This window comes from Scatophagus argus, chromosome 16 (assembly GCF_020382885.2).
Source record: "Scatophagus argus isolate fScaArg1 chromosome 16, fScaArg1.pri, whole genome shotgun sequence".
Classification (NCBI taxonomy): Eukaryota; Metazoa; Chordata; class Actinopteri; family Scatophagidae; genus Scatophagus; species Scatophagus argus.
In genome coordinates, this window is record NC_058508.1 from 22584811 (window position 1) to 22599888 (window position 15078).

The following is a 15078-nucleotide window of genomic DNA, read 5'->3' on the forward strand; positions in this document are numbered from 1 at the left end:
ACTCTCAGGGCTTTCACGACTCAGTGGTAGGAGGTAATGTAGTAGCTGTTGGAACTACAAAATGCTCACCTGTGAACTGCAGCGGCACAAAACGACACAAAACAGATTCGCCAAGCACAAGCCCCTCAAAGGTGTACTAAAGTGTAGTACGTGAGTCCAGCAGACTTCTCCTTTAACTCAAATATTTGTTTTGTATCTGTAAAAAATCTCTGAACTGATTCTAAAGCAATATTTTACGACCATAAGGTGAGAGGAGTGAACTGCTGTGTTCAGGGGTTCCTCGTAAATTACAACTCACTGTTCGATATGAAGCAGGATTTGAGTCATAGTATTGTGTCAGATAAGATATTATCTCATTAACCCCATACCAGGGAAATTTACTCGTCACAGCATTTCAAGTTTCAAGTGTGGAGGAAAACGAGTAGAAACTATTTGCATCTTTCACGTACTCAGATTTAACAATGATGAGTAATCACACGGGATAATAGCACGACGTTAACGTCAGTATATAGGACACTACGTGTCAGTTGGGATGTTATGAGTTAGATTCATATTTAACTTTGACCAATTTGTAATGCTTCAGTGACCATACAACATCACTGACCGTGTATCTTCAGCAATTAATAGCTTGTTGATAACTCAGTTTTACTGTGATGCTCCAATACTTAAAGTCCAGAACCTACTGCAGACCACAACTTTTTTCCCACTTATATATTGACTGAGTTGACCAGAATTATTAAACAGGGTATTACACGGTGCCTACGTTAAATGTGCAGTGGGCAGGGTAAATCGTATTTTCTGGATAGTATTCTCTGCAGTGGTGTGTCTCGCCTCTGCGTAATTAGAATATGTCCAATAGTCCCTGAAGGCAGTACGCAGCCCTGCCATCAGTACGTGATATCCTTCCGCCGGAGACAAGCGCGCGGCCCTTTCCCTCCCGACAACACAGGATGCAAACGGGCGGCGGTGAATCTACGAGACGTTACTCTGGATTAAAGTCGATAACATTTCCTGCACCATCCAAGTAAAAACACCGTGCTAGCGCCACGAAACTTCCGCCTGTTGTAACGCCGACTGATCCCGCCCTGTGGCTGGCATCGAGATAGCTCTGTGGAAGAAATATAATCCGCTGTGGGCGCTGCGCGGCAACCGAAACTATCAAGCTAGCGACCGAGTGAAGAGAGAGAGAGAGAGCGAGAGCAGCCGGTGGCCGGAATGGAGCTCATCACAATCCTTGAAAAAACGGTCTCTCCAGGTATTAACAATGCCACACACTTCCACACGAAATATCCACCATCTGAGACTGTCTTTCGTGGTTGCAGGTGCTGTGTTAGCACGGCCGCAGTTAGCTCTGGTGAAAGGGTGAAAGTTTGAAGTAAGGAGGAGGGAAATGCCTCGCTAGCGAGCTGCTAACCCAGCTAACGTTACGGCCTCAATCCTTGTAGATAACGCTGGTGACTTAGCACTCTGTCAGGTGTCTTATCACAGTTATACAGTAATTAGCCAGTGAGTCTGCTCAGGTAATATCTAAATAAATTGTCATATGATAATAACGACAAACCGAGCTCCCTGAAGGCTAATGTGACAACTGCATGTAGCTGGAGAGTAGCGGCGACCCTGCCCATGCCTAATTTAGCCGCTTTGCTAGTTTGTTAGCCTTTAGCTTGTATCATTGAAACTGTCGGCCGCTTTTCGCACGCTTGTCCAGGCTAACGTAATTGTGAGCCACCGAGAGAGCGAAAAGTTTGTCCAAATGATACACCGATTATCTCCAACACCTTAAAACAGAGCTGATATTCTTGAAACTATGGTGTTGTAAACTTTATTTCCATCACGCTAAGCATTTCCCGGTGGTCAGCTAATGTTAGCGTGCTGACGGTGGCTAACGCACGTTGGAGCCTCGTCGTGTTCCTCCTTCCATTCCGTGTGTACCATCAGTGATCAGTGAATGAATGTTAACTGTTATTCATTTGCCGAATATAGCAGAAGCTATGCTATATCTCCTGTTTAGAGTCGTTACTGAACCTGTTTCACCACCGATTTCAGCGCTCATACCAGAACCTCGACACCGAAGTCGTGTGTTAGCCTTGCTGCTAACCACATCTGACAGCTAATTAGCTAACATTACATTGAATAACCCCTCTCCCCCTCCTCTCCCCGCTCTCTTCTCAGATCGGAATGAACTGGAGGCTGCACAGAAGTTTCTGGAGCAGGCGGCGATAGAGAACCTGGTTAGTATGTTTGTTTGGGTGGTGCTGGTGTAGCGCTGTTACTGTACAGGGTGGTGGGAGAAGCTAACTGACCTGCTGCTACAGTTAAGCAGGCAGCAGCATGGATGGAGCACAGAGGAGCTCAGGACAGCTGGAGCCCGGCTTCTCCTCTGCTGTTTCCTCCTCCTCCCCCTCCCGTCCCTTCCCCACCCCGCTGACACACACACTCTCTCTCTCTCTCTCTCTCACACACACACACACACACATTCTCTGGCAGCCCGCTAGCATTATCGTTTCACAGATAGCCTCACATCTATGAGTAAACATTGGATAAATGAACATACAACATAATTTTATGAATGTTGAGGTTTCACCTGAACTACCAAAAACAAAAACACACTTCCTGTCACGGCATATCATCACTTTGCTGAGATGTATAGTTTGTATTGTAGGGAGGTTTTACCATATATTTATTTCTCTCTAGTTGTGGTTGGTCATTGTGGTTAGTATTGCAAATGTAACAACTAATTCTTGCTTTTGCCATGAATTTAATACTGTGCCACTATGTATGCTGATAGCTCTGATAGAGTACACAAGCCGTGATGGATTAAACGTTAAACAGGGTTTGAGTAAAACAAAAAAGGTGACAGAAACAAAACGTATAATAAGATTATCAATATGAGGATAAGGCTGTGATTAAAAACACAACTGACACACATATCCCCATTTCAGTTTGTCTGTGTGTAGTGCACCAGCACCTGTTTACGCACATCAAGTACAAAAACTGTACTCAAAGTCCACTTCCTATTTTCAACTGCAGTCTTCTGAGGTGTAGACCTGCTCCATAATGTGGGTTAGTCAGTAAAAGTGCACCACCGGCAGATGGGTTGTCTGAAACAGCAGAGCCAGCTGAACTGATGCTTCCGTGTGACCATCCAACCTCAGGATGTCACATTCACTTTGTCTTTGAATAGCTGAAACCCATCAGCCAGTAACTAACTGATTACTTTTTAGGGAATAAAAGCAAAATTCCATGAAATCGAAGAGGTGCTTTCATTTCAGAACGCTGCTGCATTGACTTCATCAGCTTTGGCGCGTCGCATGATTCTGAACCCATGTGATCGTATGGATATGGTATAAGCTAACTGAGCAGCACGCCGGTCTCTGAGTCAGAAGTGATTGGAGGTGACAGGAAGTTGTGTCTGTCAGTCCAACATGTTAGCACGAGCCCTCCTTGAGATGTTTGTGTGTTTCTGGACGGCATCACATTCTGCACTGGCGTTGGCTCTTTGAGGCCCTTTGCCACAGTGATAGGAAGCACTCGCTCCCCCGTGTGGCCGTCCTCAAACATGGCGGCCAGCTCCTCGTTCTGCAGCGTAGTGATGCTACCCAGCTGAAGAGGGTCATCGCAGTGTACTTTTGACTTTGTCCCTCAAGAGGAAATGTGCCCACCCTGAGCTTCGTTTGGTGCACTTCATTTTGTACTTGAGACTGGTGAAGTCAGCCGAGTTTGCGTGTGCCAGTTCAGGCAAAATCATCCGATATCAATCCTTTTGTCAAATTATCACAAAATCTCAAGATGCGTTGTTATATCATCACATTGTTGTTTTCTGAATTGTATCGTGGGGCACCCAGAGAGTCCCAGACCCTCCCCAGTTCAGCACAGTGGGAGATAAACCAGATGCTGTGAGAAGATCAGGCTGAATAGGAAAACGAAGCATCAGCGTTGGAGAGAGGATAGTTTAATAAATGTCAGGGTGTTTTTCAACATGTTGACTCGTCTTTTCACCACAGAAGGATTAAAGTGGTTCTCTTGTGACGACTGCAGAGGCTGATGTTGATGGTCGCATGTGGAGGGAAGCCAGTGGTGATCCAGGCCCCCTTACACCCTCTATGTAATCCGGAGGTCTGGAAGCAGTGATTTTATAAATGCAGGAAATTATTGTAAATAAAATCAGATGTTTTCAACACCTTGAAGCAGAGTTTAGCCTCAGACACTCTTGACTTTGTCTGAAGTCTGTTGGTGTTGATGACTGCAGCTCAAACTTTGGTTCTTTGACATTTAAAGGGTTGGAGATATCATTCATTGTGTAGTGCTGTCTGTGTCCGAGTCTGAAGCCTAAAGGAGCTGCTGTTTGAGCTGCTCAGCTTCAACACCTCTTTGCTGTCCCAGTTTTTCAGAAGAAACACAGATCGAAGCAGAAACTTTGGTTTTCCAGACTGTTCAGATTGTTTACGGGTAAGCTTTCAATTCAGTCTTGAACTTGAATACAGAATGAGTTCAGGCCAAATTACTCACTCAGTTCCAGCACTACTGCAGATTTTCAGACTTTCTGAAATGTTGTTCAGCAGTGCTTACAGATGAGCTGTGTTTTGTAATCTCACATTCAGGATGCATCCACATGAATACGTTTTAATGTGTTTTAGCACAGTTTCTTCTGTCACAAAGGTCCTCCTGGATAAAACAGTTTTATTAACACATGGTCAGTCTGACTGAGCACACACACACACACACAGACCGACCGACTGACTGACCCCTTGAGTTGGGCTGTTTGAATTGCATTTGTTTTACAGCAGAATCCTCCTTTATCTCTAATGTGTTACTGCTGCTGCACTAAATGCTAACAGAAAGGCAGCAAAGTAGCTAGTGAGGCTAATGCTAAATGACACACTCAAAATAGCTGAACACACCAAACAAGATAAACAAAGTCCAGATGTATCAGGAATCAGGATGTGTTGTCACTCATGAGACCCAATCAGGAAGCAAACATGGGCGTCTGCGTCATCATTTTCAAAAATCTGTTTCCTTTCGCACAAACTCAAATGCATCCTGAGACGGGGTCAGCAGCGTTTCCAAAACTCAGTTTTAGTGGTTCTAAAGCGCCAGAGTGGACACAAGTCATAATCGAGGCTGATGTGATGCGTTTCAAGAGGAACACGTCACGTCATGTGTTCTTTACACCAAGTTCTCCCACCATCTCCAGAGATTTGAATGCAGGAGTTCTGTTCCCGTGTGTTCATCGTACGTGGCAGGAGACGTGAGCAGAGATCAGATTTCAGAATGTGTCCTCAGTCATATAACTGCTGTGATTTCTCTCTAATGTGGCTGTTTCTCCCTCCCCCCGTCTTCCCCTCAGCCCACATTCCTGGTGGAGTTGTCTAAGGTGTTGGCGAACCCGGGCAACACGCAGGTGGCTCGAGTTGCTGCTGGTCTGCAGGTGAAGAACTCTCTGACCTCCAAAGACCCTGACGTGAAGACACAGTACCAGCAGAGATGGCTGGCCATCGACGGCAATGCGCGCCGCGAGATCAAGAACTACGTAAGGCTCTGAGCGTGTCCTCACAAGTTTGATCATGTTTGTCTCCTCGTGTTTGATCTGCTGTGTCTTCGTCTATCAGGTTTTACAGACTCTGGGCACGGAGACGTACCGACCCAGCTCGGCTTCGCAGTGTGTCGCCGGGATTGCCTGCGCAGAGATCCCCGTTAACCAGTGGCCAGAGCTGATCCCACAGCTGGTGGCCAATGTCACCGACCCCTCCAGCACCGAACACATGAAGGAGTCCACGCTGGAGGCCATCGGATACATCTGCCAGGACATCGTGAGTGATGAGACACTAACTCTGACAAACACATGCATCAAGCTTTTATTCTGAAAGTTATGATAGAAGTGTCAGAAAGGAAGAAGCTGTCGGTACCTGTCAGACACTGTAGGGTTCCTGCAGAGTGAGACACAGTCGACAGGTTTGACATTTCTGTCTCCAGTCTCCGAGTTAACCAACACAAGCTGTTTCAGCCTGTTTTTCAGCTTCCAGTGAAGACTTTAATTCATGAAACTAACAGAAATGTCTTCTCTCCATCCCGCTTTCCGTTTGCCCTTTGCTGCCTCGTCCCTGTAATTGATGATAACCTGTTTTCTCACTGACACTGAAACTGCTCAACGTCCACAAGTCCCCTTCAGAGGAAAGAATCTGCTGTCTCGTTCTGATTTGTCCTGTTTGTCCATACTTCATTGTGGTGGAGCGCAGTGATCACTGATGACCCTTACCTCCTCGTGGTTCTTTCAGGATCCAGAGCAGCTTCAGGAAAACGGCAACCAGATCCTGACGGCCATCATCCAGGGCATGAGGAAGGAGGAGCCCAGCAACAACGTTAAACTGGCTGCTACCAACGCCCTCCTCAACTCCCTGGAGTTCACCAAAGCCAACTTCGACAAGGAGGTAACGCCTCCCGTCCCCCGACACGAGACGCCTCCCGTCCCCCGACACGAGACACTAACTGCTTTTCCCCCTGTGTGTTTCAGACGGAGAGACACTTCATCATGCAGGTGGTGTGTGAAGCCACTCAGTGTCCCGACACCAGAGTGAGTAACGGAGGAGGAGAAAGTGTGAACTGGCTTATTCCGTGTGTGAGTGTGTGTGTGTGTTAAATGTGTTCTAACTGAGGTGTGTTTTCAGGTGCGCGTGGCGGCCTTACAGAACCTGGTGAAGATCATGTCTCTGTACTATCAGTACATGGAGACGTACATGGGCCCTGCTCTGTTCGCGGTAAGACACCTCACAGCTGCTCGTCAGATTATCAAAGCCGTCTGTATACAGAACTGACCTCCGGGTGTCCGTAGTTTGGTCGCACGCCTGATGTTTCAGCTGACAGAATCGCAAACCTTTGCTTAACCTTTCGCTGTGTTTGATGCTTTGAATTGGATTTTAATTTAGTTTATCTTGCATCCTTTTGTCTTTCTCGATTTCACTGCTTTTTCTGTCCTCTCTCCTCCGTTTTGTCTTCCTCCGCTCAGATCACCATCGAGGCGATGAAGAGCGACATCGATGAGGTGGCCTTGCAGGGCATCGAATTCTGGTCCAACGTCTGTGACGAGGAGATGGACTTGGCCATCGAGGCTTCAGAGGTCCCGCTTCATCTAACTAAAAAAGTTCCACTTAGTTAAGTGATCTGCCTCATTTGACTGTTTCTGGTGCTCTTTCCCTGTTTGCTCTTGTCCAATGGCAGGCCTCGGAGCAGGGACGCCCCCCAGAGCACACCAGTAAATTCTATGCCAAAGGGGCCCTGCAGTACCTGGTCCCTATCCTGACCCAGACTCTGACCAAACAGGTAACTGCTCCAGAACTGTGCCACACACAGTGTCCCACACGCTTCAGATTAGTGTCCACCCCAAGATGTTAGATTTGACATGCAGCATCAGAGCCCCTCATGAGCTTTAACTGGGACTTTTGCAGGATGAGAATGACGATGATGATGACTGGAACCCCTGTAAGGCAGCAGGTGTGTGTCTGATGCTGTTGGCCACCTGCTGCGAGGACGACGTGGTTCCTCACGTTCTGCCCTTCATCAAAGAACACATCAAACACCTGGACTGGCGCTACAGAGACGCCTCCGTCATGGCCTTTGGGTCCATACTGGAAGGACCTGAGCTCAACCAGCTCAAACCGCTCGTCATCCAGGTCAGTGAACAGGCAGTTTCCACAGGAGGCTCAATACAAACAGATCAGGTCCGCCTCAGTAAGTATTCTGCCCCTCCCCCCTGCAGGCGATGCCAACTCTGATTGAACTGATGAAGGACCCCAGTGTGGTGGTGAGGGACACCACAGCGTGGACGGTGGGGAGGATCTGTGAGCTTCTGCCTGAAGCCGCCATCAACGAGGTCTACTTGGCCCCTCTGCTGCAGTGTCTGATCGAGGGCCTGGGGGCCGAGCCCAGAGTGGCCTCCAATGTGTGCTGGGTGAGCGGCGGGTTGACTGTCAGTGCGAAGAGTCAGGACTCAACAGAAAGTTAGTTTGTGAGGACAGACGAGAGAAAATAACTAAGGCCCCGAGACTCCAGTCCTGCAACTGCTGTGGAAAAGCTGAGAGGTTCAGGAGATCTAGAGATGTAGATTGAGCATTGGTGCAGAACGGAGGCCCACTTTTTCACTCCACCATGTTGGTGTATATGAATAAAACTGTACATGTTCTCCTTTACTGATTCTGGTGACTGACTGAAGACGTGCAGAGGAGGAGACCTTAATGAAAAGACCTCGTTGTGCCACCTGGAACTGGTTTTATTAGTTAGTTAGTTGGTTCCATTGGTCAAATTTTCAGTCTGTGTGGCGAACAGGTGAACTAACATGGACTCTGTGTCTCCCATCAGGCCTTCTCCTCACTGGCCGAAGCAGCCTATGAAGCGACGGATGCTGCAGAGGACCAGGAGGAGCCCAGCACCTATTGTCTGTCCTCATCCTTTGAGATCATTGTCCAGAAACTCCTGGAGACCACAGACAGGTAGAGACGGTTTGCCAGGGAAATGAACCGTGGGGGGGGGGGGGGGGTTGTGTTTTTTTTTTGTCAGGACTGAAGTCAGAATTGGGCTCTAAGAGGAGGCGACACAGTGTGACAGACTTCCTGACTTCCTGCCGATACGAAATGTAGACACAGACGGTGTGTTTAATGCTGCATTCAATTCATACTCATACATCATAAGTGCGTACATCGCATACGTTATAAACCCGAGTTGGATTTGCCACAACACAAAACAGCTTGTTTGTTACATCATTCAGCCATTGTTGCTATAGCATTTCATTTCATTTGTCACTTTAGGTGATGCAGGGTCATTGTTATTTGTCCTGCTCTCACTGGCATTTTAATAAAACCTCAAACAGTGAGGATGTCAGAGGGGACAGATGGATGCAGATTGATCTTCCATGAAGCTCAGGTCTGGTTTTCTCTGAGCTGTTGACACCCTTTGGCACTTTGACACGTGTGTTTAAAGGGATTAACTGAAGAACAGTGAAGTGATGTGTGCTGTGGTGGTGAGCACATCAGTCTAGACCTGAGTCCAGCACAGGGACTAAAAACCTGTTACTCCTCTGAGCTTGCTGTTGTGTGCTTGTGATGTGATGGTGCGTTTGTGTGCAGGCCCGATGGCCACCAAAACAACCTGCGTTCTGCTGCCTACGAGGCCCTGATGGAGATCGTCAAGAACAGCGCCAAGGACTGTTACCCTGCAGTCCAGAAAACCACTCTGGTCATCATGGAGAGACTTCAGCAGGTCCTCCAGATGGAGGTGAGACACCAGCAGGAGGACACATGGGCTCAGGTCTTTCATAGTGTGTACCTCAGGGCAAACCTTTGAGACAGAAGTGATCCGAGGAACTTCAGAAGACAAACGCATCAGAACAACGTCCAAAAGAGAAGGACGGAAAGCAGTTAAAATTAATGAGTTCTAGTGCAGACGCTGCAAAAAAAAAAAACAAAAAAAAACTGCTGCCTCTTCCTGAGTACTGATGTCACTTCCTGTGTGTCCCAGTCTCACATCCAGAGCACCTCAGACAGAATCCAGTTCAACGACCTGCAGTCACTGCTGTGTGCCACTCTGCAGGTGAGCCTGCCACTCAAACGCACACTCTTCCTTTGTGCTCATGCTCTGATTGTGACAACTTCCTGTGTGTTTCCTGTCAGAACGTCCTTCGTAAAGTGCAGCATCAGGACGCCCTGCAGATCTCTGACGTAGTGATGGCCTCTCTGCTCAGGATGTTCCAGAGCACCGCTGGCTCCGGGGGAGTCCAGGAGGACGCGCTGATGGCTGTGTCCACGCTGGTCGAAGGTACACATACACACACAGTAAGACCAGCTGAGTCGTGTGTGTCAGGATGAGGCTGAAATTTGACTGCTGGTCCGTTTCAGTTCTGGGCAGCGACTTCCAGAAATACATGGATGCCTTTAAGCCCTTCCTGGCCATCGGACTGAAGAACTACGCTGAGTATCAGGTGGGACAGGCTGCTGGGGTCACGTGACTTGCAGACCTTCACATTCGCTCCTGGCTCTGCCTGCAGGTGTGATGATGATGATGATGTGTTGCAGGTGTGTCTGGCGGCGGTCGGTCTGGTGTGTGACCTGTGCAGAGCTCTCATGACGAACATCCTGCCTTACTGTGACGAGATCATGCAGCTGCTGCTGGAGAACCTCGGGGTGAGGAGGAGAACAACGTTCTCCCTCCCTCTCGCTCTCCCCCCCCCCCCCCCCCCCCCCCCCCCTCACCCCACCCTCCTGTTGGCTGGTCGTGTGTGTTTGCTCTGTGATAACTCGTGCACCTGAGATGAGCTCATTTCCTGTTTGTGCAGAAGTTAATGAACACAGCGTCTGTTTATGCTGTGACCTGCTTTCTGAAGACATCAGATGTTCAATCAGTTGATGACTTAGACTCTTCACTGACTAATCAAGAAAATAATCAGCAGATGAATGGATGATTAAAGGAGCGCTCTTAAACCTTGGTCCGCTTCCTGTCCTCCATCTTTGTCCCACTCTGCTAATTCCCGTCCTCCTCCTGTTCTAACATGAACTGTCTGTGTTCAGAACGAGAACGTCCATCGGTCGGTGAAGCCTCAGATCCTGTCGGCGTTCGGTGACATCGCTCTGGCCATCGGAGGGGAGTTTAAGAAGTACCTGGACATTGTTCTGGACACGCTGCAGCAGGCCTCGCAGGCTCAGGTGGACAAGGTAAACGTGGACGGGACGAAGTGAAACTTCACCTGTCGTCTTGTGTTTGATATAAAACGTTTCTGTAGATTCAAATCATTTGAGTCTCTGCTGTTCGTGCGCTCAGACGGACTACGACATGGTGGACTATCTGAACGAGCTGAGGGAGGGCTGCCTGGAGGCCTACACCGGGATCATCCAGGGCCTGAAGGGGGACCAGGAGAACGTCCACCGTAAGAGAACTCTGGTCACTCACACACACACACACACACACACAGGTGGTGTGTGTCAGGTGACGTCGGTTCCTCCTCCTGTGTGCAGTCAATCAGGAGGATTTTACGACGTCGCAGATCAATCAGAGTCTTTTTCACCCAGGAAGCTCGAGGCTGCAGCAGCCAATCGGCAAACGGCTTCCTGGTTTTGCGAGACTCAACAAACCGATGATTTGACATGTGAAACCTTGCTGCTTCTAAAACCTCGTCTCCTTCCTCCTCACCTCCTCCTGTCTCCTCTTCATTTCCTTTGTCTCCCCCCTGCCTCCTCTCTTCTCTCCCCCCCCTGCAGCTGACGTGATGTTGGTTCAGCCCCGGGTGGAGTTCATCCTCTCCTTCATCCACCACATAGCTGAGGATGAGGATCACTCTGACGGAGTGGTGGCCAACGCTGCTGGCCTCATCGGGTAAGGAGGGGGAGGGGGGTGGTGGTGAGAGAGACCAGCAGGTGAAGCTGAGCTGGTCCTCAGCAGGCTTCAGGCTCAGAAGTGTGTTTGGTCTGTGAGGAGACATCATGCACCACTCTGACATGTGATGCACAACACACACCACGACGTCTGAGACCAGCACACACACACAGTGATGTCACTGTCAGGACGGCGTCTCTTGGTCCTAGAAAACCGTGTCTTAAAGTCTCACGTCTTGTCGTTGCTGTGTTTGTGTATGTGTGTTCAGTGACCTGTGCACAGCGTTTGGGAAAGACGTGATGAAGCTGGTGGAGGTTCGTCCGCTCATCAACGACCTGCTGACGGAGGGCCGTCGCTCCAAAACCGCAAAGACCAAGACGCTGGCCACCTGGGCCACCAAGGAGCTGCGCAAGCTCAAGAGCCAGGCCTGGTCAGATCACACACACACACACGCACGCACACACGCACACACACACTCGCTCCCTGCTCACAGGGTGTGTCTGTTCTGAAAGTCGTCTCTGGTTGGACGGCTGGCAGCTTGGTCTGTGAGGAGACATCATGCACCACTCTGACATGTGATGCACAACACACACCACGATGTCTGAGACCAGAACGCACACACGCAGTGAAGAGTCTGAGAGCGGGAAAGTTGACGTTCTCTTCGGAAAACCTTTAACGCCTGGCAGCTGAAGCCGACTGTGTCGGCTGACGCTTTGGCTTTCAGTCTGTCGGTCGATCGCTCGCCGTTTTCTGACTCTTCTCTTCTGCTTCCTGTTGCTGCTCCTGCTCACTCGCTTCCTCCTCCTTCTTCTTCTTCTTTCAGAGTCCTGGCGGTTGGAGCAGAGAGAGACTTGAGTGATGGACATCAGTGAACAATGAGGACAAACTGCCCCACTGGAATTAACTCTTCTGTCTTTGTCGCGAGCGTCCGGTCGAAGCAGAAGTGAAGTGTGAGCTGAGATGAGTGTCTGTCTGTGTGTGAGCGAGCGAGAGACGTGTGAGCGAGCGAGAGATGATGACATCACACCACCTTCCAGCAGGCGAACCCACCCCACCCCACCCCACCTGACGGCCTGTGGACTGGACTCTGACTCCCCCCTTCCTCCCATCTCCAAATCAAAACCAACAAAAACTCACCTTCGAGCCCTCCCCCCTCCTCCCACAATCCACCTCTCTCGCTGTAGCCGGGCTCTCCTACGACATCACGATGACGTCACTGGCCCGCCATCGCCCCTCGAGCCGGGGGAGGTGGGGAGGAGGGGAAACGGATAAAATTACGACGAGAAAATAAGACTTGTGTGGAATCAAAGACAAAAGATCGAGCGGAATCTGTGGACTTCTGTGGAAAACTTTAGATTTTTGTTGCTCTTTATTTTTCTTCTTCTTCCGAGCACTAAAACGGACACGAACGCCTGCTCCTGCTCAGTCTTCAGTGTTCAACGCTCTTATCCAACACAGCACTAAATTCCTACAAAATCAGAGTAGACAAAGCGACAGGGAATCCTCCGAGGAGCGAGTGCCAAATGGGAGTAGCTTAGCGGCAAACAAAGCGAGCGAAGCTGGAGGCCTCCGACCTAAAGCGAGTGTTGTGAGCTGCTGGTGGAGCATTTCGTTTTTTATTTCCCCGCTGCACTTGGTTTGGGAAAAGGTCACTCACCATTTTTGCTTGTTTAAAAGAAATTTCAGAGAATTGAAGACGTTTGTATAAGGTTATATTTTTCCATTGCTATGATGAAAGTTTAAAAAAATAATAAAATGATATGAAACATTCCCCAAGCAGTTCTGGTGATTTTGCTCTTTTTTTGTGGTCTGTCGGACGCCTGGACTGAATGTTTTGGACTCTGCCGATCGGAAGCTGAACTTTGTCTCTGGAGTTCGGTGGCCTCCTGCTGACGGTTTGCTTACTTGATGCCACAAAGAACTTTGATTTTTGTTTTTTTGACTTCATGGCTTGTTTGAAAGCAGCAGCTCAGCTCTCAGCTGACGGGAGTTTTGTTGGGACGTTGAGTGTGTAGTGCAGAAACCGGAGCATGCGCAGTGCCGTCTGCCCACCTCGCCTCCAGGTCTGCGCACTTCACTTTCAGTCATTAATGATAATTGAGTGTCGGACAGAATGACGACGCCAGCAAAAACCAGGCGGAAGTCCTCTCGCACAGAAGTTCACTTCCAAAGTAATTTTGCTCGACTTGAAAGTGAAGGTTCCCAGCCTTGGAGGGCTTTTTATTTTGTAGAGGTGTGGCAGCAGTAGGGAGGACGTACTTCCTGTGTTGACATGATGAACCTGGCAACTCGATTATTACTGAATTGTGAATCATTTAAAGCCAATCTGCTTTTTATTTCATATTCAACTTTAGTGAACCAATAAAGTCTATATTGTACTGAATGTTCTGCTGCTTCTTGGACCAAACCGGCGGGTGAAACCACAGAACATTCTGTCTCCCAGGTGTCCTGAAGACTGGACTCGGACCGTCCAACGCTCCTGTTGAACCAGTTCCCTGTCACCCCACGTTGAGGCTGCAGGGGGCGCTGCTGTACCACAGTTCATTATTCCCTGTGTAAACTGTGGGGTGAAGGTGACAGGACTTCGATGCCGAGTGACTTTGTTTAGGTTCAGCAAAGACTGAACGTAGTCCAGTGTGGACGTTCATCAGCCCACACTGGATCGGTCAGCTGAGAGGACACAGTGAAGGAAAGTACGTCAGTGTGACCTCACAGATTACTACAGGAAACGCTTTACCATCATGTACACACATACGAGTACTTCGACCGAAATGTCACCACGAACACAGCAGGAAGACGTTTTAACCAGCAGGTGGTCAACACCCGCAGCAGTACGACTCGGTTGGCACTAAAGAGAGAGAGAGTGTGTGTGTGTGTGCGTTTCCATGGTGACGCCTCAGTTTGAGACAACCAGTCTTGTTCCCGTAGTTCTCCATGAAACCAGTGTCCCTCCACACCTGCCCGCGGTGGACGACGGGACCCGTCCGGACCAAAGCGACCCAAACCTCATCAGGTTCCATGAGAAACCACAACACGAACATCCTGTTTGCTGCTCATCAAATCTGAGTCAGTTTATAAAGTCACGGACAAACACCAGAGGAACAAAGTATTTGTATACATCTTCTCCCTGACACATTTTACTTGGCTCATGTTCCAAAATGAAATTTGTAACGAGACCTCGCGAACAGCAGCCATCACACAGGAAGTTCAGCTTGTAACCAGGTGAAACGTGCGGCCATATGACGTGTGCACCTGACAGGTAGGATACCGGAGCCCGGTCAGGTTGTGTACGGAGTCCTCCGAGGGACACCTCTGTTGTACAGGAAACTGGTGTGTGAAGTGGAAGACGGGAAGGAGTCCGCTGTCCCGCTGAGTTCAATACAGAAAACATTAAAATGTCCAGCGAGCGAAATTAAAATGGATCTGAAGCCTTTGTCTTCTTCTGTCTCTCCTCCAGTCACTGAAACGAGCTCCACCTGCACCGCCTGCACCGCCTGCACCATGAGCCCTGCCCTGTACGTCACTGACTGATCTGAATACTGCAGTGAAACGCCCGCTCCGCCTCACACAGCAGCTGTGATGGCCGAGTGGTTAAGGCGTTGGACTTGAAATCCAATGGGGTCTCCCCGCGCAGGTTCGAACCCTGCTCGCAGCGACGCTTCTGAGGTTTTGGTTGAGTAAACCGATCTGCACTCAGTCTGCACTCTGATGTGTAAGCATCCT

The 15078-nt window shown here is 49.2% G+C and overlaps 1 protein-coding gene and 2 non-coding genes across 3 annotated transcripts; all 3 read left to right on the forward strand.

The window, feature by feature from the left end:
• Positions 1-876: 876 nt before the first annotated feature.
• Positions 877-13126, forward strand: kpnb1 (karyopherin (importin) beta 1). The gene is made up of 22 exons (XM_046416522.1): positions 877-1255; positions 2173-2231; positions 5348-5530; positions 5610-5810; positions 6276-6428; positions 6512-6571; positions 6666-6755; positions 7004-7114; positions 7216-7317; positions 7443-7667; positions 7754-7945; positions 8353-8483; positions 9117-9264; positions 9508-9579; positions 9660-9804; positions 9885-9967; positions 10062-10169; positions 10554-10697; positions 10804-10909; positions 11241-11355; positions 11624-11785; positions 12179-13126. Coding segments are annotated over exons 1-22 (2631 nt in total). The 5' UTR covers positions 877-1215; the 3' UTR covers positions 12180-13126.
• Positions 10970-11114, forward strand: LOC124074064. Its single transcript, XR_006845782.1, has one exon. It is a non-coding gene; the product is annotated as a small nucleolar RNA SNORA79 (small nucleolar RNA).
• A 1802-nt stretch (positions 13127-14928) lies between the features above and the next one.
• On the forward strand, positions 14929-15010 carry trnas-uga. The gene has a single exon. It is a non-coding gene; the product is annotated as a tRNA-Ser (tRNA).
• Positions 15011-15078: the final 68 nt, after the last annotated feature.